At 41.3% G+C, this 23,645-nt stretch overlaps 1 protein-coding gene across 1 annotated transcript in view; it reads left to right on the forward strand.

Annotated features, from left to right (window-relative positions):
* Window positions 1-22,687: 22,687 nt before the first annotated feature.
* Window positions 22,688-23,645, forward strand: part of CTTNBP2 (cortactin binding protein 2) — a 172,562-nt gene continuing 171,604 nt past the window's right edge. The window contains 1 exon segment of the mRNA NM_001195311.1: window positions 22,688-22,860. Coding sequence (NP_001182240.1) covers window positions 22,780-22,860 — 81 coding nt within the window. The 5' untranslated portion in view covers window positions 22,688-22,779.

The following is a 23,645-nucleotide window of genomic DNA, read 5'->3' on the forward strand; positions in this document are numbered from 1 at the left end:
CCTCCCCAAGACCCCACCCCCAAATGTCATCATATTGGGCCAAGTGGTTCCGCATATGAATTTACGGGAAATACAAACATTCAATCCACTGCAGCTACAGGTTCTCAAGTCAGGGCTGTGATGAAAATTGCACATAGTTAAAAATACCATGGAAAATTCCCTAGGATTCAAAGGACAGAACTTTTGTATTTGTTTTCGCATTTTTACTGTCATTTTCCTTTCCCTAGTGTAGTGTTCTGTAAACTTTTTCTATAGAGGGCTGGCAGTCAGTTCAGTTGCTCAGTTGTGTCTGACTCTTTGCAACCCCATGGACTGCAGCATGCCAGACTTCCTGGTCCATCACCAGCTCCCGGAGCTTACATAAATTCATGTCAAGTCGGTGATGCCATCCAGCCTCCTCATCCTCTGTCATCCCCTTGTCCTCCCGCCTTCAGTTTTTCCCAGCATCAGGGTCTTTTCAAATGAGTCAGTTCTTCACATCAGTTGGCCAGAGTACTGGAGCTTCAGCTTCAGCATCAGTCCTTCCAATGAATATTCAGGACTGATTTCCTTTAGGATGGACTGGTTGGATCTCCCTGCAGTCTAAGGGACTCTCAAGAGTCTTCTCCAACACCACAGTTCAAAAGCATCAATTCTTCAGCGTTCAGCTTTCTTTATAGTCCAACTTACACATCCATACATGACTACTGGAAAAACCAGTAAAGATTTTAGGCTTTGTAGACCATACAATCTCCATTGCACCCACTCAATTCAACTATTGCAGAGCAAAAGCAGCCATAGACAATACATAAATTAATGACTGTCTGTGTTCCATCAAAAGTTTATTTACAGCAAGTGACAGCAGGCTAGATTTAGGCTGCAAATCATAATTGGACAACCCCTGACCTAGAGCATTGGAAACCAGTATTCCTTTTTTTTTTAATCACAAAAAGTTTAATGGACATCCATCATCTTATATAGATACAGAATTAATGAAATAGAAAAAGATTTTTTCCTTGGGAGGAGAACTCTTAGGATTTGCTCTCTTAACAGCTTTCATCTATAACATACAGCAGTATTAATTATATTAATCATGGTGTATATCACTAGTACTTATTTGTCTTATAATTGGAACTTTGTACCTTTTGACTGCCTTCATCCAATCTCCCTTGCTCAATACTCATGAAAACAATCTGATTTTACAGAGTGATGTGTATACATATTTCTGAAGGCACGAGCTTATAATGAAAAGCAGCAGCCCCTCTCCCATCTCTATATTCTACATCCCAGCAGCAATTGTCTATCTAAATTTTGTTTCTGTTGCTTCTGGAGTGTATCCTTATATTTCTAAACTAATGTTCTTTAAAGTGGAGAAAGGTCATGAAGTAAATTAAGAGTGGAGGCTATATAGTCTAATTTATATAATATAAATGTATATGAAAATCAAATTAACTGTTTATAATATAAATAGTTTTATGTATTTTCTGTAATTTTTAGGGTCTAATGCTGAATAAGATTAACTATCTTTTTAAATCAAAAGGCCTTAACATTAGTTTTATCCTTTTAAATCAAAAGGCTTTAAATCTTAAGATCCATTAATTTCATTCTCACCTTCTCAAAGTTTATTGTGTAACTTTCATGCAGTCTAAGAGGGTCATTTGCCTCATTAATATAGTTTATTGTCCCCAGGTACTGAATATCACAGAATGTCTCAAAACTGTATTTAGTTTCAAATGTTTTCTAATTCAAACCTTTAATTGTATTTTACTTTTATTTTTTCCCAATTATGTAAATATTAAATTCATAATGTCCTCTCCCCGCCAGGCTATGTGACGTTGCGGTCATAAATTTCTGCCCATACCTCAGTGGTGTAACAAAATGAACATTTTTCTTACTCCCAGCAGCTCTCATCCAGGTGGTGACTTGAGAACATACCTTGTAGCTATGCCAGGTAGAACTGTTGACTTCTAGACCTCTGAGTAAGAGAAAAGAGATCACAGCTGTTCTCTGCACTTTGGCTTGGAGGTTGTATGTGTCAACTCTGTTTATGGCTAAATTACCAGGATCAGTCACTCTACCCCAGGGGAACTACCTGTCAGGTTAGGAAACGCCATCTTCCTTTGGGATTGAATGGGGCTTAGAGAACACATAGTATTTCCTCTGCCACATTCTGTTGTATGGAAGGTGATATATATGTGCATGCATGCTAAGTCGCTGCTATCATGTCTGACTCTTTAGGACCCTATGGACAGTAGCCTGCCAGACTCCTCTGTCCATGGGATTCTCCAGGCAAGAATGCTGGAGTGGGTTGCTATGCCCTTCTCCAGGGAATCTTTCTGACCCTGGGATTGAACATGCATCACTTAATCTCCTGCACTGGTAAGTAGGTTCTTTACCACTAGCAAGAAAAGGCCATATACGAAACAATTTACAGTCTTTTGAAATTTATGTAGGCTAAATATCCAATATAACATATAATAGCACTTGGAGACAAAATGTAAATCTTATGTAATGTAAATCCTAAGGAAAAGTTCAAAGGTTATTACCAGGTTTTATTCCCCAGTTTAGATAGCTACATTATAATATTTTGATGGATCATCAGAAGAATTAGTTGAGAATTAGGGAACCTGTACTACAGAAGAAGAAGTTCTATTCAGATGTCATGATACTTGACAACCACAAATGTTATCTGAAGGGTATTGCTACTGTATTCAGTTCATTCCTTTTGAGGATTTCATGACCATCTTTAGCCAGGCATAGCTGAGAGAAGAGCCTTTGTTTTAGACCATCTTTTTGTTTTGACCTTCAGTTCTATTAATCCATTATTGTTTCCAGTGATCTGCACTGTGGTGTAATTTCTTTAGATGAGAGTTCTTATTGCTATTTGTTGGGAGTCTGAAGGCTTTGATTATGCACACACCCTGAGATCACTTTTAGCATCAAATCTATGTCAGTAGGGGTGCTAAGGATGCTTTACTTCCCTCTAATGAACTATGTAAAATTGGCTGCCTGCTTTGTGTATGACTCCAAAAGTAGCAGAATGTGACCATAATGTTATCTCAAATCGGAGCCTGGATTTTCTGCTAGAGCTGGGGCTATATTCAGTTCCTTTAGGCACAGTGATTCTTACCATGGAGGCATGGATTCCTGGATTTGGAGATGAGAATTAGAATCTCTTGAGTTATGAGCAGTGTGTGTAGTAAGAAAAGGCATATTTAGCAAAACAATGCAATTTCATATTTTGAAAAGCAATTGTTTTTATGACTTGAAATCCCAAAACTAAAATTGAACCATCTTCCTGGATGTTGGAAATAACCAGATGTTTTAAGAGGATATATATCCAAATCAGCAGGGAATTGGATTTTTACATTTATTAAAAGGCATCTTAGGTTTGAAACATGAAGTCTTTCATGATGGAAAACTGAAAATAGATTTTCCACTGTGCAGGAAAAAAGAAAACCATGGCATGATTAGAAGATTTGAGGGCAAGAGGGTCAAAAGGTAAGAATTCAGAGCAGTTGGTAAGGGAATAGCAGGAGACTGACATTACCTCTAGGAAATTCTTAGCAATAAAAGGCGTGGAGGCACAGAGAATGCCTGAGCTGCGTGGGATGAGAGCTCACTTTATTTCATTTGGATGTTAAAAGAAGGCTGATAAAGTTGTGATCACTAGAGTGCATTTATGCTTGAGGCATAACCTGTAACCCCCTGCATGGATAAAATCACAAGTCCATCTGGGCCTTGGTTTCATCTATTAAGTTAGAGGGTAGATGGCAGCCAAAGTCTCTTCCGTTAAAAGATTCTCTCATTTTCTGAGACTATATCACCCACCCCCAACACACAGAATCAATTAGGCAACAGTCAGGAACAAACATTCATCAAGCCCATATAAAGATCTAAACATTGTTGCTCAGAGTCTAGAGATGTTGCAAAACAGGATATAGATTCTGCTGTCTATAGGGAACTTCTTATCTGTTTGAGAAGACAAGGTTTAAAAATAAATAATGCAAAAAAGTACATCATTTTCTATTAGAATTGGGTAAGCAAAATACAACTTGCAGGACAACTCTGGCCCAACAGTTATAGCTGCTCTCACATTGCATAGCGGAGAGTTGAGTTGTTGTTACAATGTATGGTCCACAAGCCTAAGATATTTACTGTCTAGCACTTTACAGAAAAAGTTTGCCAACACATATATTCAGTTCAGTTCAGTTCAGTCACTCAGTGGTATCTGACTCTTTGAGACCCCATGGACTGCAGCATGGCAGGCTTCCCTGTCCATCACCAATTCCCAGAGCTTATTCAAACACATGTCCATCGCATCAGTGATGCCATCCAACCATCCCATCCTCTGTCATCCCCTTCTCCTGCCATCAATCTTTCCCAGCATCAGGTCTTTTCCAGAGTCAGTTCTTTGCATCAGGTGCCCAAAGTATTGGAGCTTCAGCATCGGTCCTTCCCAGTGAATATTCAGGACTGATTTCCTTAAGGATTGACTGGTTTGAACTCCTTGCAGTCCAAGGGACTCTCAAGAATCTTCTCCAACACCAAAGTTCAAAAGCATCAATTCTTTGGTGCTCAGCTTTCTTTATAGTCTAACTCTCATATTCATACATGACTACTGGAAAAAGCAAGGCTTTGATGGACCTTTGTTGGCAAATATCTCTGCTTTTTAATATGCTGCCTAGGTTGGTCATAGCTTTTCTTCTAAGGAGCAAATGTCTTTTTATTTCATGGCTGCAGTCACCATCTGCAGTGATTTTGGAGCCCCCCAAAATAAAGCCTTTCACTGTTTGCATTGTTTTCCCATCTATTTGCCATGAAGTAATGGGACCAGGTGACATGATCTTCATTTTTTGAATGTTGAGTTTTCAGCCAACTTTTCACTCTCCTCTTTCACTTTCATCAAGAGGCTCTTTAATTTTTCCTTGCTCTCTTCCATAAGGGTGGTGTCATTTGCATATCTGAGGTTATTGATATTTCTCCCAGCAATCTTGATTCCAGCATGTGCTTCATTTAGTCCAGCATTTCACATGATGTACTCTGCATATAAGTTAAATAAGCAGGGTGACAATATACAGCCTTGATGTACTGCTTTCCTGATTTGGAACCAGTCTATTATCCATATCCAGTTCTAACTGTTGCTCCTTGACCTGCGTACATATTTTTCATGAGTCAGGTAAAGTGGTCTGGTATTTCCATTTCTTTAAGAATTTTCCAGTCTGTTGTGATCCACACAGTCAAAGAATTTGGCATAGTCAATAAAGCAGAAACAGATGTTTTTCTGAAACTCTCTTGCTTTTTCAATGATCCAACAGACGTGGGCAATTTTATCTCTGCCTCTCTGTTCCTCTGCCTTTTCTAAATCCAGCTTAAACATCTGGAAGTTCATGGTTCACATACTGTTGAAGCCTGGCTTGGAGAATTTTGAGCATTACTTTGCTAGCATGTGAGATGAGTGCAGTTGTGCGGTGGTTTGAGCATTCTTTGGCATTGCCTTTCTTTGGGATAGGAATGAAAACTGACCTTTTCCAGTCCTATGGCCACTGTTCAGTTTTCCAAATTTGCTGGCATATTGATTGCAGCACTTTCACAGCATCATCTTTCAGGATTTGAAATAGCTCAACTGGAATTCCATCACCTCCACTAGCTTTGTTTGTAGTGATGCTTTCTAAGTCCCATTTGACTTTGCATTCCAGGATGTCTGGCTCTAGGTGAGTGATCACACCATCATGGTTATCTGGGTGATAAAGATCTTTTTTGTATAGTTCTTCTCTGTATTCTTGCCACCTTTTGTTAATCTCTTCTGATTCTGTTAGGTCCATACCATTTCTGTCCTTTATTGTGCCCGTCTGCTGAAATTTCCACTTGGTATCACTAATTTTCTTGAAGAGGTCTCTAGTCTTTCCCATACTATTATTTTCCTCTATTTCTTTACATTGGTCACTGAGGAAGGCTTTCTTATCTTTCCTTGCTATTCTTTGAAACTCTGCATTCAAATGGGTATATCTTTCCTTTTCTCCTTTGCCTTTCACTTATCTTCTTTTCTCAGCTATTTGTAAGGCCTCCTCAGACAGCCATTTTGCCTTTTTGGATTCTTTTTCTTGGGTATGGTCTTGATCACTGCCTCCTATACAATATCACAAACCTCCATCCTTAGTTCTTCAGGCACTTTGTCTTTCATATCTAATCCCTTGAATCTATTTGTCACTTCTATTATGTAATCGTAAGGGATTTGATTTAGGTCATACCTGAATGGTCTAGTAGTTTTCCTACTTTCTTCAATTTAGGTCTGAATTTGGCAATAATGAGTTCATGATCTGAGCCACAGTCAGCTCCCAGTCTTCTTTTTGCTGACAGTATAGAGCTTCTCCATCTTTGGCTGCAAAGAATATAATCAATCTGCTTTCGGTATTGACCAACTGGTGATGTCTATACATACATTAGAATAATCAAATAGTGTCACATGGTGAGACAGAATAGATTCCAAGTGGTAACAGAGGACAGAGCTATTGGAGTTGTGATAAGGCCCAGCCTGCAGAAGATTCATTCAGTCCGAGCAATCAGAGAGGAGAGAGTAAAGAGTTTCTAGTTTCTGGAGGAAAAAACGGAGGTCATGAACAGAGACACTTATAAGTAGTATAAAAATGTTGAATGTAACTGTGTATTGTTCTTTTTTTATGCTTATGGTTTTGACTGTGCTGGCCCTCAAAATCATTAATTTAGAAAGGGAAAATCCCATGGGCAGAGGAGCCTGGTAAGCTGCAGTCCATGGGGTCATTAAGAGTCATACACAACTGAGTGACTTCACTTTCACTTTTCAGTTTCATGCACTGGAGAAGGAAATGGCAACCCACTCCAGTATTCTTGCCTGGAGAATCCCAGGGACAGGGGAGCCTGTGGGCTGCCGTCTATGGGGTCGCAGAGTCGAACACGACTGAAGCAACATAGCAGAAGCAGCAGCAAGCCTCTTAAACAGTCTTCACAATGTTGTTCCAGAATCAACATTGATTAAAAATTCACCACTCCTCTCCTGAGAAGCAGGAAATATTGCTGTGTGGATACTTCTAATAAGTGAAAATTTGTGATTCACTCTAAAGATAATTAGGGGACTACACAAATGAATTTCAAGGGATATTAAGACTGGAAAATCTGGACTTTGAAATAAAATATCAATATTTATTGTATTTTTATTGCTATCTGTCCTTAATTCATAGGTGTACTTTATTAACCAGCATACTTCTGACAAATGAAAATACCTGAAGCTAAATAGTAAATACAGTGGATTTTGGATTAGTTCTTTCCCACTGTGTCAAGCTTTGCTATCATGGTACCCAGTTTATTTTGTGCCTTTAAATATTTCTCAGTGCTTCTGAGACTTTTAGATGCTATGGGGACCCACACTAAAGCCCACTCCACTCAGCCAGAACTGCCTGACTCAGAAAATGTTCCATGTTCCAGAATTCTCCTTGCTCTTCTTTCCTCCCCAATCCAAATTTATTTTCCTGCATTTGCTTAGTATCGTGTGTGTTAGGGGCCTTGATAGCTACTTGAAAAGCATTATATTATATTGGTTAATAGAGCCTTTACTAAAAATTATTATTATGAGTGTTATGAATCAGCACTTGGACATGGAAAAATTAATTCAGCCCTAAAACTCCACCCCCCCCACCGCCCTTGGTAATGTGCTGGGCCCAGGGGACACAACGATGCATGTTAGCTTGTGAGTAGCTTCCTGTCTTCACCAGCGTGCCCCCAAAGGTGGTCCCTGAGTGATCTCCACGTGCACCTCTGATCTGCTGATTAAAATATGCAGCTGTTTAGCCTCCAGAAGAGGTTTACTCTGTGAGGATACTTGGGGAGGCCACATGATGTACACATTGTTAGCACGCTTCCATTTTTCCATACTTTAAGGTCAAAGGGAGATGATTCATGGATTCAGGGCACTCATCATTCAGGACACTGACAGCCATGGCTAGATCTGACTTGCAGATACATTTTTTTAAGATTGGGAAATTTCATATAAACATTCAATTTATTCCTTGTCTTGAAAAATTAGAAGCTCTGATATCACTAGGTTTGTGTTTCTTGACTCAATTCAAGGAATCTTTTCCGTTACAATTGGACTAGTTCAAATCCCTGTCCTTCTCTACTGGGTTGCACACCTGGGAATCCTTATTCAGATACCTCACAGAGCCCTTAGCCCTTGTAATCATTTGATTTAATGATCTGCAATCTAGAGTCAAGTGTGTAGTTCAATTTTTTTTTTTAATTTTAAGTTCTGTTAACGTTATCCCAATTTATCTGTGTCCCAGATAAGGCTGTGACCTACTTCTATGCTCAAACCTTGAAACACCTCGGGAAGTGGGAATTGTATGTGCTAGAGCAGAGAATGGTCAAGATATTTGGGGCAAGTGGTTACTTCTAGGCATCTAGCCAGCATGGGTTTGGCTTAGGATGTTGAGCCTGGGTCACAGGCAACAGAACTGAGATCACCTTATTTCTTTCTAAATCCAGCATTCCTACAGCAATTGTCACTGTGGTATCTCTATGTGTTCTGACAGGGGAAAGTTTCACTTATTAAAAAAAAGGTGGGAATGAGGGATAGGAAAACTCCTTCCATGCCTTAGCCTTGGGGGTATTTCCTCTATAAGAGCTCAGAAATATGTGTACACATAGGACAGAAGTTGCACTATGATCTGACTCAACCAAGGGCTGGTGTTATTTCTTAGTGGTGAGGCTGCAGATGCCCAGCTGAAGGAATACTTGAACCTGAGGACTGGAAGGTAACTCAAGGTCATAATACTCATTGCCTGGCTCTTTTCAGTATTTGAGGCACTTGTGCATGTTAATCTCATTTAATCCTCATAACCAACTCTGTGAAGTAAGTGTTGAAATGTTCATTCCCACTTTATAGTGTCAAAAAGAGATTCACTGAAGATTAATCACTTGCTTCAGGTCAAACATGTCTTCTAATAACAACTCTCCTGCATTTTAAATTACAACCAGTGTTTAGGAATCTTACTCAGCCTTCACAGTTTCTGTAGAGTATAGGGCTTCCATTTACATGTGTGTGTGTGTGTGTGTGTATGTGTGTATGTATGTGTATGAGTGTGTGAGCACGTGTACGCAAGCTTAGTCACTGACTCTTTGCGATCACACAGACTGTCACCTGCCAGGCTTCTCGGTCCATAGAATTTCCTAGGCAAGAATACTGGAGCCAGTTGCCATTTCCTTCTGGGGATCTTCCTGCCCAGGGATCAAACCCATGTCTCTTGAGTCTTCTGCATTGCCTTCTTTCCCAGCCAAGCCACTGGGAACACCAGATAGAGTTCCCTGGAGTTGTGTAGTGTGGGCAGTGCTGAGTCCTCGCACATCAGTGGGAAAGGTTTGTATCTGGGTTTCCCTGCAGGCATAAATAAGACAAGCTTTGTGGAATTCGTAGTGGGCTAGACAGACTTATTTAAGCATATTCAAAATCCTGTGAGTGCAATGATATAGAAATGACCTTGAATCTGATCTCATTTTCAGTACTGAAAAAAAGGAGGGGGGGAAGCAAACTTCAGTACTGTGCCTATTATTAGGGACAAGTTACTTGTGAAACACTTCAGGACTTGCAGCAAGAAGCACCGAGGCTCCCTACAGTTCCTCAAATACATCCATAAATCCTCCTTATCCTAGAGAGGTCAGCTTACCCTAGAGATGAGTGAGTTGGTTGATATAAAAGTAACTTGAGGGAAAGAAGAGGAAGAATGAGTTTATTCAGAACAGATGCTATATTAATTTGTCTAATCTGCCATAACAAAGTATTAGAGACTGGGTGGTTTAAACAGGAATTGATTTCCTTATAATATTGGAGGTTAGAAATCCAAGATCAAGGTGTGAGCAGGGTTGGTTTCTCTGAAGCCTTTCTCCTTAGTTTGTAGATGGCTCTTTCTTTGGTTTGTAGATTGTTTTCTTCAGAGGCCTGTTCTCTTATTCCCTCTTCCCTCTGTGTGTGTCTGTATCTTGCTGCTGCTGCTACTAAGTCACTTCAGTCGTGTCCGACTGTGTGTGACCCCATAGACGGCAGCCCACCAGGCTCCCTGTCCCTGGGACTCTCCAGGCAAGAACTCTGGAGTGGGTTGCCATTTCCTTCTCCAATGCATGAAAGTGAAAAGTGAAAGTGAAGTCGCTCAGTCGTATCTGACTCCCAGCAACCCCATGGACTGCAGCCTACCAGGCTCCTCCGTCCATGGGATTTTCCAGGCAAGAGTACTAGAGTGGGGTGCCATTGCCTTCTCCGGTGTCTGTATCCTAATCTCTTCTTAAAAGGGTGCCTGTTGTGTCGGATTGACTTGATTTTTCCTTAATTACTTCTATAAAGACTATTTCCAAATACAGCCACATCCTGAGGTACTGTTGTTGCTGCTGCTGCTGCTAAGTCTCTTCAGTCGTTAGGATTTGAACAATGAATTTGAGGAAGACATAATTCAGCCTGTAACAGATGCTTACATTGACGCTTCTTAGAGTTTGTAAATTGTCAGCATGTATTTTGATGGTGGATGGCAAGCTATGTCAGCAGATCTTTGTTGTTGTTGTTTGGTCGTGTCCAACTCTTTTCAACCCCATGGTCGGCAGCACGCCAGGCTTCCCTATCCTTCACCATCTACTGAAGCTTGCTCAAACTCATGTCCATCAAGTTGGTGATGCCATCCAACCATCTCATCCTCTGTTATCCCCTTCTCCTGCCTTCAATCTTTCCCAGCATCAGGGTCTTTTCTAATGGGTCAGCTCTTTGCATCAGGTAACCAAAGTATTGGAGTTTCAGCTCTAGCATCAGTCCTTCCAATGAATATTCAGGACTGATTTCATTTAGGATGGACTGGTTGGATCTCCTTGCAGTCCAAGGGAATCTTAAGAGTCTTCTCCAAGGTCACAGTTCAAAAGCATCAATTCTTCGGCCCTCAGCCTTCTTTATGGTCCAGTTCTCAGATGTTTTTAAGTCCAAGTTTCCTCCACCTTTTTACTGAAATGAATAAAATGCATAAAGTCTTGTTGGAGCCACACAAACTAAAATGTTTTGCCTTAGGGATCATGAAGTTAAAATTCTATGGAAGATAGGCATGTAAAGGAAGTAAAGTAAAATAAAACAGTGTAGGTGGAGATTCTAGAGACAGACTGGTGAGCACACTCCTAAGGCTCACTGGGACTTGCTGTGAACCCTGTGAGTTCAGACGCTCTGAATTGGAGAGGTTGGAAGGCTGAATATTGATATAAAATGGCTCAAATTTTAAATGTTGGCCATTCATTCCTTTTTCAAAAACCAAAATCCTGTATGAGTCAAACAAAATATGTCTGCATACTGAATCTAACCCACTGGAATGGGTTAGGCTGGTCTGGATCTGATGACCTGTATTAGATCAGAGTTTTCAACCCCAAGTGTATATGAGCCCTAGGGAAGTTTCTGAATCATTACCACGTAGTATTTAGTTAAAACATTTCTTCACTGGAGAAGAGACTCATGCTTTAAATATAGCAATCATTCGTTTGGCCAGAACTGACTTATAGGACCGACCCCACATTTCGGTATTATGATTTTTGCAAGCACTTACGGAGAGTTTTTACCGTTTAATATAAAACTTAGACTATTTGCTTTAAAAATTAAAAAAAATTATACTAATAGCCTTGTTAGGACTATTATATAGTTACAGGATCATTTTATTTAATTCAATAAATTCTTTCTTTCCTGAATTTCACATACATTAGGGTGACTATTCATTTTGTAATAGGTGTATGCAGAACATGAAAATAGTAATGACTTTGTAAGAGTTTTCGGGGGGATCAGACATTGTTAAAAGAGCTTTACATTAATGAATTGATTTAACTTCTTCAGCAACCCTGCGGGGGGATCTCCATTATGACTGCCACTTGAAGATGGATACCTGAGGGAAGCACTTGCTCAGGGTCATAGGAAGAGTCTCTTAATCATGTAAACTTGCACTTAATCACTATTCTAGGATATGTGACCTGAGTTACTGTTTTGTTTTCAGGGAGTCGGGGCATTTGGGGCTCCAAATTTCTCTCCTCCTCAGAATTCCCTATTTGGTCTATCATACTTAAATTTCAATCTTCCCCACCTCTCCCCATAAAAGATCTCCTTAAATGTCTCAAATTGGGCAGAAACCTCATTGTAAGAAATCTGAACTCTGCTTAATAGCTATAGAGTGAGCTTCTTAAACTATTGTGTTTGTGGATAGAATTCATAGGAAGTCTATAAAAATAAAAATTTAAATATTGTATTTTCATGTTCACTGGCTCTTACCAACAGTCAGTTCAGTTCAGTGGCTCAGTTGTGTCCGACTCTTTGTGACCCCATGAACTGCAGAACACCAAGCCTCCCTGTCCATCACCAACTGCCAGAGTCCACGCAAACCCATGTCCATTGAGTCGGTGATGCCATCCAACCATCTCATCCTCTGTCGTCCCCTTCTCCTCCTGCATCAGGGTCTTTTCAAATGAGTGAGCTCTTCGCATCAGGTGGCCAAAGTATTGAAGTTTCAGCTTCAGCATCAGTCCTTCCAATGAACACCATCCTTTAGGATGAATTGGTTGAATCTCCTTGTAGTCCAAGGGACTCTCAAGAGTCTTCTCCAATACCACAGTTCAAAAGCATCAATTCTTCTGCACTCAGCTTTCTTTATAGTCCAACTCTCACATCCATATATGACCACTGGAAAAATCATAGCCTTGACTAAATGGACCTTTGTTGACAAAATAATGTCTTTGCTTTTCAATATGCTGTTTAGGTTGGTCATAACGTTCCTTCCAAGAAGTAAGCGTCTTTTAATTTCATGACTGCAATCACCATCTGCAGTGATTTTGGAGCCCCCCAAAATAAAGTCAGCCACTGTTTCCACTGTTTCCCCATCTATTTTCCATGAAGTGATGGGACTGGATGCCATGATCTTCATTTTCTGAATGTTGAGCTTTAAGCCAACTTTTTCACCCTCCTTTTTCACTTTCATCAAGAGGCTCTTTAGTTCTTCTTCACTTTCTGCCATAAGGGTGGTGTCATCTGCATATCTGAGGTTATTAATATTTCTCCCAGCAATCTTGATTCAAGCTTGTGCTTCTTCCAGCCCAGCGTTTCTCATGATGTAAGTTAAATAAGCAGGGTGACAATATACAGCCTTGACGTACTCCTTTTCCTATTTGGAACCAGTCTGTTTTTCCATGTCCAGTTCTAACTGTTGCTTCCTGACCGGCATAGAAGTTTCTCAAGAGGCAGGTCAGGTAGTCTGGTATTCCCGTCTCTTTCAGAATTTTCTATAGTTTATTGTGATCCACACAGTCAAAGGCTTTGGCATAGTCAAGAAAGCAGAAATAGATGTTTTGCTGGAACTCTCTTGCTTTTTCCATGATCCAGCGGATGTTGGCAATTTGATCTCTGGTTCCTTTGCCTTTTCTAAAACCAGCTTGAACATCAGGGAGTTCATGGTTCACGTATTGCTGAAGCCTGGCTTGGAGAATTTTGAGCATTACTTTACTAGCGTGTGAGATGAGTGCAATTGTGCGGTAGTCTGAGCATTCTTTGGCATTGCCTTTCTTTGGGATTGGAATGAAAACTGACCTTTTCCAGTCCTGTGGCCACTGCTGAGTTTTCCAAATTTGCTGGCATACTGACTGCAGCACTTTCACAGCATCATCTTTCAGGATTTGAAATAGCTCAACTGGAATTCCATCACCTCCACTAGCTTTGTTCATAGTGATGTTTCCAAAGGCCCACTTGACTTCACATTCCAGGATGTCTGGCTCTAGGTGAATGATCACACCATCGTGATTATCTGGGTCGTGAAGATCTTTCCTGTACAGTTCTTCTGTGTATTCTTGCCACCTCTTCTTAATATCTTCTGCTGTTAGGTCCTTACCATTTCTGTCCTTTATCGAGCCCATCTTTGCATGAAATGTTCACTTGGTATCTCTAATTTTCTTGAAGAGATCTCTAATCTTTCCCATTCTAGTGTTTTCCTCTATTTCTTTGCGTTGATTGCTGAGGAAGGCTTTCTTATCTCTCCTTGCTATTCTTTGGAACTCTGCATTCAGATGAGTACATCTTTCCTTTTCTCCTTTGCTTTTCCCTTCTCTTCTTTTCATAGCTATTCATAAGGCCTCCTCAGATAGCCATTTTGCTTTTTTGCATTTCTTTTTCTTGGAGATGGTCTTGATCCCTGTCTCCTGTACAATGTCACGAACCTCTGTCCATAGTTCATCAGGCACTCTGTCTATCAGATCTAGTCCCTTAAATCTATTTCTTATTTCCACTATATAATCATAAAGGATTTGATTTAGGTAATACCTGAATGGTCTAGTGGTTTTCTGCCCTTTCTTCAATTTAAGTCTGAATTTGGTAATAAGGAGTTCATGATCTGAGCCACAGTCTGCTCCCAGTCTTGTTTTTACTGACTGTATAGAGCTTCTCCATCTTTGGCTGCAAAGAATATAATTACCAACAGTATTTACTTCAATTATGACTTTAAGCAGTACACCTGGTTGTACCTGTGATTTTGTCACAGTAGAAATCATAGATTATTTAAAATCTTAATACATAAAATTGTTGTAGAATTTTCAAAGTATTATTTATATTCATGGAAACTTCAAAATTATGTTAATTGTGGACCTGCCACTGTATCTTCTTATTTACTGTGAAAGAATGAAGCACATCTGTTTCTGCATTACAAATTTGTATATGCAGAATTGTTGAATATAACTAGTTTTCTTCGTTGTTGTTTGGCCTACATTTTGTTTTATATATTACATTTTCTTTTTTTCTGAGAAGAAATCAGTAAGTTGTACTGCAGTGCCAAAGGGACCAATCACATGAAAAAGAAAATAATATTTTATCTGTTTATTCATCTGTCTTTCCATCTATCCGGCCATTGGTTCTGTTGAATTCATTTGATTAAATATGACTGACTGTACATCATGTGTTCGACCCTGTGTTAGGCATCGCAGGCTTGGAGTAATGTTCTTACAAACCCACCAATCTTCTATTGACCCTGAAGTCTGAAGAATCTGCTAAAGGTTCCCAGAAGGTATTGGAATCTTCACATTTGAAATGCCTTTGTTCTTTGAAAGACATTCAATTTCTATCAGTCTCTTAGCTGAGGGAAACCCAAGGCCACCCCTCACTCTGTTCTTCCTCTTCCCTTTAAATCTTTTAACTTTTTTCTTATTTTCTGAAACCTATGTAGGCATGCTACTCCCTAGAAATAAGAGGAATGTTGCTACCCTTTAAAGACTAGGATTAGAACTTGTATGTCGTCGGACATGACTGAGTGACTGAACTGAAGTGATTACTTCTGCTTCTGCAATGTCATCCTTTGTTGCCAACACAGGTTTTCATGTCTGATGACAGATGCGGTGGCAGATCAGTGCCTGGATTCTGTTTGTCAATGGCAGCTGGAGAGTCTAGACTGGCTTCAGCCTAGTCTGTAGACTGAGAAAACAAGTAATATGGTCCTGGAGCAATCCACTTAGGAAAGGGAACACTAGGAAGTTCCCTTAATTATACACACTCTCTGAACCTAAGGACATGTGTTTTTCAGTTCCAGTCATGACAGAGTCCCTAATATTGGACCAGTCCTCTTACTGAAAATTAAACAAGTGAAACAACATATTGTTATATGAAACGACTATTAGAAGGCATTGACGTGTAGTGAATACAGGCAGGATTTCCAGAACAATGATTCTTGAGTGAAGTGCTCAGGATGGCATAGAGGTCAGTTGGGGAATAAAGATGAGTTTTACTGGGCTAAAGAGACAGAGGTCAAGATTTGGGGGTCGCCACAGTGTCTGAGAGATGAAGAACAAAACCCCAGAGAATAAGAAACTTAAGAAAGAGTCCAAATATTCTGTATACAATTTCTTCTTAAACATTAGGCTGATTTCTAAGCTGGGCATGTGCATGATGAGACTTTAAAAAAGCAACAGAAAACAGCATCTGAGAGGGGCAGGAATTGAACAAAGATTTAATAAACAGGACACAAAACACTAATCATAGAGGTAAAAAATTGGTAAATGGATTGTATTAAAAGAAAGGACTTATGTTTTGATTTACAAGTTCATGAAAATATTTCCCTTTCAGAAGCTTTATTGCTTTACTTCTCCCATTTGAATCTATGATTACATTCTTTTGTTTGGTTCTATGGCTCTAAAAATGATTCTGTAGAGGAAATAGAACCGTACAATGTGGTATTTGTAAATGGAGTGCCCTTACCCACTGCTCACACTCAGGGGTTTTGAGAAGATTCTGTTCAAATTTAAAATTTTAAATTCCCCATCACTATCCCCATGGGTATCTGTGGCCACATGGGGTGAGGGTGGAGAGCTGATCAAAGCAGAAAATGTCAAACAAAGGTGTCTTGTGACCCAGAGAGCATCGTGCCTTTTGGATAGTCTGTGATCAGGAATTGGAGGCTGAACACTGACAAAGTGAGGTCCTTAGCAGACAGTAGGACTTCCCTGGTGACTCAGATGGTAAAGCCTCTGCTTACAATGTGGGAGACCCGGCTTCGATCCCTGGGTTGGGAAGAGATGGAAATGGCACCCCACTCCAGTACTCTTGCCTGGAAAATCCCATGGATGGAGGAGTGTGGTAGGCTACAGTCCATGGGGTCACAAAGAATTGGACACAACTGAGCAACTTCACTTTCACTTTAGCAGATACTACTGAAGAGAAGACATATATCTCAACTGAATTGATTTTTAACAAAGATGTTAATGCTCAAAGTAATAACTCATGAAAATCAAGTGATGATGTAATAAAGGGATTTTGACTGATAGTAATGGCTGCTGCTGCTGCTAAGTCACTTCAGTCATGTCCAACTCTGTGCGACCCCATAGACTGCAGCCCGCCAGGCTCCCCAATCCCTGGGATTCTCCAGGCAAGAACACTGGAGTGGGTTGCCATTTCCTTCTCCAGTGCGTGAAAGTGAAGTCGCTCAGTTGTGTCCAACTCTTCACGACCCCATGGACTGCAGCCCACCAGGCTCTTCCATCCATGGGGTTTTCCAGGCAAGAGTACTGGAGTGGGGTGCCATTGCCTTCTCCAGATAGTAATGGCTAGTAGGTGGCTATTTCTGTTTTCCATTTAAAAAAAAAAATCTTACTGCTAACAAAACAACTTCAGTGGTTAAATGTTTCTTTAATTGTTATAGTAAAATTCCAGACTACTTAAACCTTAATGTTGATTTTTCAGAAGCTTTTTTCTTGATTATTCTACAGGTGACTTCACTTTCCCTAAAATGAAAATAGCAACACCAATGGTTTTTTCCTTTAAATTCTTGAATCATAAATAAGACCAAGCCTTCAAGTCTAGCTATGACATTGCTTTATTCATGTTTTGACTTAAATTTTATTTTGTGTTTGGTTAATTGAATAATGTCTGCTATGTATATTTATAGTATGCCTTTTCAAATAATGACATCATATTTTCAGGCACTTTTAAATACAGCCAACAGATTTGAATCAGTTAAAAAAATGTAGACCAAAAACTATTGTCAGAAAGTGAGATTTAGGGCAGTATCAGGTGGAATTTATGTCTCAAAAATTCCCAAAATATTTCAAACTCCATTAACTTGGTATATGGCTAATGATGACAATTGTCTGGGAAACATTGGTGTTTTGTTTCACAACTTTCCATTAGCGAGCTATATACTTATGGCTTTTCTCTTGCACTTTTTTGTTTTACACATCTTTCCCACCCACCATCCACTCTGCCCCCCATGCACACACACACTGCGCAGTATGTGGGATCTTATTTCCGAGAGCAGGGATTGAACCTGTGGTCTGTGCTCCTTGCAGTAGAAGCACAGAGTCTTAATCACTGAACTGCCGAAGAAGACCCTTGTTTTGCATTTTGTCTCAGAAGTAAATCATCACTAAGTCAATCATATATTCCATCTACATATTTATCAAAATTTAAGGCCATCATCTTTAGTTTCCTAATCAGTTCTTCAAGTACTACATTTACCTTTGAATTGAACAATACATACCCCATAGTGAAAAGAAAATCTCAGTTTTGATTTTAGAGCTAGCTCTGCAATTCCTCATCAGAGGAGAAAAGGGTCTGATCTCATAATCTATTTAAATAGTTTTTAAACTTTCTAAGAAAAATAAAGCTCTCTATAATTAACACCTAATGGTATAAACACCCCTGCTTTGGTGGTTGCCTAGTAACTACATAAGGCAGGCTTCTGAGGTTGCTAAAGAGGCTGAATAAACGGAAATAATCAGATTCATTTCCAATTCAGGTGGATGAGGGACAGCAATGGGCTAGATTTCTTTGTTAAAATTATTTTTCCATAATAGCTTTGCACTAAAACTAACTCTTGGAAATGACTTCTGCAGATAAGAGTCCAACCAGCAAATAATAGTTTAAGATTTTAAAAACATTAAATGGAAGTGCTTCCCTGGTGGCTCAGACAGTAAAGAATCCACCCACAATGCAGGAGACCTGGGTTTGATCCCTGGGTTGGAAAGATCCCGTGGAGGAAGGAATGGGAACCCATTCCAGTATTCTTGCCTGCAGAATCCCCATGGATGGATGAGCCTGACAGGCTACACAGCCCGTGGGGTCACAAAGAGTCGGACACAACTGAGCGACTAAGCACACAAATAGAAGTGAAGCAACACTACTGTATTGTTCTATATTAGCCTGAGTTTCTGCTCTTAGAGTGACCAAACTGGGGAATAATGTTCTTATTGAAACCTTAACTCTTCAAAAAAATCTTGTATTTGGACATTGCTTTAGCATTGAATGACCAAATGCAGTTCCCAGCTAGAGGCGGTATTAAAAGGGCCTGGGAGTGATTATAATAATATATTTATGTTTAGTTTTGGCTTGCATCTACCTGGCATGTTTAATTTCCTAATTATATTTTGCTTTTAGTTTAGGTAAAATTAGCTTGCATTCCCTTGGCACACACCAACTGCAGTTGGTGGAGGCGGCCTTCCAAAACCATAGGTTGTTGACAAGAGTGGCTAACTAGATTAGGATTAAATTTACTGAGAAATCCACAAAGAGCCTGAGCACATGTAGATAATGACAAGTTGACTAAGAGGGAATGTAGTTAGGTCATATGAAAACTCATTTCTGGCAATGTCTTGGTTTCAAAAACATGTGATAGATACAGGGCAGTCAAAGCTCATTTGTGCTCTTCTGTTAGAAATTCTTGTGTCAAGATCTGGGGCTTCCCAGGTTGGCCACCGCAGCATAGACAGGGATAAGCATGGTCTGGAATATTTAAATTTTATAACTATAGCCCTGTGGATAGAGTCAGAAATGATATGCTACTCGGTAATTCTGTCATTTGGCAACAGTAATGCATGGTAACATATGGTTTGCTCTTTGGAGTTAGCATAAATGTTGCCATTGACTGAAATTAAGAATTTTCTTATTCTAACAGGGAACCAGTTTTGATACATGTGTAAATTCTTTCATCTTTTCACATGGAAGGAAGCACAGGTTGCATCATTATATGTAACACTCTGGGGTTTTGGTTTAGTGGGTTGGAGGATGTGGCCAGTGAGGTCAAGGCCATGGTTTAATCAGAAAACCACTTGGTTCCCCAAGCAAAGTCTGCATTTCTAGCTGCAGAAACCCATTTCCTTGGTTTTAAAAGAGAATCTTAAAGAGTGTGCTATGGCTCGGCACAAATACCTTTATTCCAGAATTCAGAAAATAATTTTTCTGAATTCATTTGTCAGTGGATCATCCCTTTTGCTCAAAGGAGAAGACAATGTAACCGATAGTTTTCTCTGTTTGTAAAATATTCAATATCTCTCCTTTCATTTTAATGCTGAAAGAAATTTACTAATTAGAAATCATTATTCATTGTTACATATATTCACTGCTTTTCTTCTTGCTTATACTTTCACCCCTTCTTTTTCCCATTTTCCAGAAATGTTCATTCAAACCCTAGGATGTCTTTTTTTTTTTTTTTTTTTTTAGTTGGGGGAAAAATTGTTTTGCAATGTTGTGTTGGTTTCTGCAGTACATTTTTTAGCTGTTTAATGAAGCTTCAAAAGATTTAATTTCTAAAGCCATCAAGTCAATACCCTTTCAGATCTGTTTTGGCTTGACTCTAATTGAGCTTGTCTTTGTGCAAAGAAAGTATTTCTGAAAGAGTTAATTTGCAGTCTCAACAGAGGCTAACTCAGGAGAGAATTTAATCCATCAAGTGTCTTCCTGGTGGAGAAGCAACCCCAGCCAGGTGACTAGTGAACTCCTGGTGTGCTACTTCTGTGCAGTAGGTTGGGACATTCCTTCAACCCTCAGCAGTGGGCAGTGGCAGGTTTAAGGTAGAGACAAAAATGCTGTTTTTCTTCCCAGGTCTTGAATTTTGGCAGTTAGAAAATGCCCTGTGACTTCTTTTTCTTTCTTTCTTCCTTTCCTAACTGTTTATTTTTCATTTTTTAAAGAAATGAGAGAGGAAAGAAACCACTCAGGGATTGATTTCTTCGTAATGTGATAGTTTTAATTTTATTTAGACTAATAGAAGCTATTTATTCCCAATGATGATTTTTTTAAGTTGAGCTTCATGTATAAAATAAATGAGGTTTGCTTCCCAGAAATATTGTCATGTCATATTTTTAGTTCTTAACTCCCAAGTGAAGTTTATTCTTATTTTTTCAGAAGTGAGTTGGTTAATTTCTTCGGTAGAATTCAATTTCAGTATCAAGTATCAGTATCAAGAAAATATATTACCTTATGGTGTGAAATGGAGAAGGAAATGGCAACCACTCCAGTGTTCTTGCCTGGAGAATCCCAGGGATGGGGGAGCCTGGTGGGCTGCTGTCTATGGGGTCGCACAGAGTCGGACACGATTGAGGCAACTTAGCAGCAGCATGGTATGAAAATTCATTTTGGAAAGAACAAGGAATGCTTTTGGTTCTAGCTTAAAATTTTTACTATCAGCTCAGCGTCTAAGTTTTACCATCAAGTGTTTTTCTTTTATCTAATAAGGAGTCTAGTTATTCTAATACTGAGCAATTTCAAAGAAAATATTTGATAAAAGAAAGTGGTATAATGAACAAGGATGAAAACCATGCAGATAAGAGAGGGAGGAACTACCAGAGAGAAAAGAAAATAAATGAACACTTCTGCTTATGGGACATGCTGGAGGTGATTTCTAAACCTGTGACCCTTAACCCAGGATTCCAGGTGAAAGTTCTTTCTGGATGTAGCACTCTTCTGGAAGGGAACTTTTTACAGTTTATCGATCATCCCCTTTAAGGACCTTTGCAGAAAAGATTTTCTCTGCCCTGTTTTGCCTTATATTTAGATCCAATTTGGAAAGTGAAGCAATTAAAGTGCTTTCATTTAGGAGGCCACCATTTTAAAAAAATGAACTCTGATCTGTAACCCTCAAACTAGATATTCATCTTCCAGAATTTTGAGTCCAGGATTTGGTTGTGATTGCTTTTACTTCTTTGAAACGTAGCTTGAATGCCTCCATTTGATTTTGTGCTTTCAACACATTTTTGGGATCTGGAGATTTGGGAAAGCCTACACCATATGGTCTTGATAAGGTGATAGATTTTCACATCGGAGGAATTGGCAGGAAAGGGTAGCAATTGAAACCGATATGGGGAGGGAAAATGACGAGTTTGGGCCTAACTCACTCATGAAATACCTCCTGAGACTTCATGATTCCCATAAAATCGCTTTTAGGCGAGCTTTTGCTTTGTCTTGTTCTTGTCTGGTGTGTATGTCCTCACTCCGTTGTTGTCAGTCCCTAGGTCGTGTCTGACACTTTTGTGGTCTCATAGACTGTAACCTGCCAGGCTCCTGGGTCCATCGGATTTTCCAGGCAAGAATACTGGAGCAGGTGGCCATTTCATTCTCCAGGGGATCCTCCCAGTGCAGGGATCAAACCCGCCTCTCCTGTGGCTCCATTGACAGGCAGATTCTCTACCACTGAGCCACTTGGGAAGCCCTATGTGTTCCCACTACATGCGGATAATTCTTTAAAATTCTCTTAAGAGTAGAGAGCTGTCTTTTATTAGCAATGACACAACATTTCTTGGTTAGCCTGCTTTCACCTTTTTGGAAAGAGATTGTATAGCTAGGCACAGTTAAGGGGCCCGCTAACGCAATAAACGGTAGTAGCAGACATTCTGATCGGGAATTTGATGGTTTTGGAGAATGAGAATCAAACAAAGGCAGGCATATAAACCAAATGGGTAAAAACGTCCTGGCGGCAGTGTTGGGGGAAAAAATTTTTTTTTAAAGAAAAAATGAAAAGGGTGCCTTATGTGATTTCTAGACGTGGGCTTGGGGGAACTGAAGAGAAGGACCTTCCTTGCTCTAATAGAGAATTCGGATTTGGGAGGCCGGACATTTAATCCGTGTGTCTTTGCACCGCCACCTTCGTGGGGCGGTGTCAGGAGAATCTGCTCCTGGGCTCTTTCTTTTCCTTCACCTCGCCCTGTGGCTTTGATTCTCCTATTTGCGCTCGGGGCCTTAACCCGGCCTGGGCATGTGCCCAGTTCTCGTACCTCGACGAGCGGGCGGATGGCTGCCGGCCCGGCGCTGTGCGCACGGCGGGGCGGGGACCGGGCGGCGCGCCGGCGCGCAGCGGGTTAAGGCGGCGGGGGTGGCGGCTAGGGGCGGAGGGAGCGCGGCGGCGGCGGCTGCGGCCCGGCTGCGAGCGCCCGCGTCCCCGGACCGCCGCGGGTTAAGCGCCGCCCGCGCCGGGAGGGCTGAACCTGGAGCCGCCGCTCCGAGCTCGCCTTCGGATCCGCTAGAGCAGGAAGATGGCGACGGACGGCGCGAGCTGCGAGCCCGACTTCTCCCGCGCCCCCGAGGACGCGGCCGGGGCCCCGGCGGAGGCGGCGGTAATCGAGGTCCCAGGGTGGGCATGCGATGCCGGGCTGGGCGCCCCCCGGGGCGCTCCGCACGCCCGGGCGCTTCCCGGTGCCCTCTCCTCGGAGTGCCCCCTCCACGGGGTCGCCTCATCCCCGGAGGCCGGGGCGAGGCGGTCGCCTGGTCTGGGGATCTCGTTTGTCCTCTGCGCGCCTCGCGGGTAGCAACCCCGGTCCGCCGGGTTCTCCGGGCTCCGTGCATGCGTCCTGTGCGGCCCCTGCACGCGGCCCCTCTGCCGCGGTCGGGTTTGGCGAGGGGCGCGGGCAGGGGTGTGTTTCCTGGCGAACTTGACCCCCTATTGTTCGCCTCTGGCTGCTCGCGTGGTTGTGGACGCGTGTCTCGGGGGTGCCTGGCACCTCTCCGCGGACCCGGAAAGCTGCGTGGGGGAGGTGGGTCGGCGCCGATCCGGTGTCGGGATGCCCATTGTGTGTGTGTATGTGTGTTTTGTGTGTTGTGTGTGTTGTGTGTGATGTGTGTGTGTGTGGTGTGTATTTCCGTGCCTGAGGCCCTTGGGAGCGGCCCCATGCCCGGCTGCTGTGGGCGCTGCTGCTGCTGAGCGCGGGCGCTTGGGTCCTAGCTGCCTGCTGCCCCATCACTTGCTGATGGTTGGGGTTGAGGCGGCCGAGATGTCCTCGTTCTTCCCAAGACCCCGGCGGGTTTGAGGCGCAGCACCTGGTATCAACACATTGTTCTTCGCTCGGATCTAGAAGCCAAATGAGCTTCCATCTATTGCTGGTCCCTCCTTTCACCCCCAGAA

This window comes from Ovis aries, chromosome 4, assembly GCF_016772045.2.
Source record: "Ovis aries strain OAR_USU_Benz2616 breed Rambouillet chromosome 4, ARS-UI_Ramb_v3.0, whole genome shotgun sequence".
NCBI classification, from domain to species: Eukaryota; Metazoa; Chordata; class Mammalia; order Artiodactyla; family Bovidae; genus Ovis; species Ovis aries.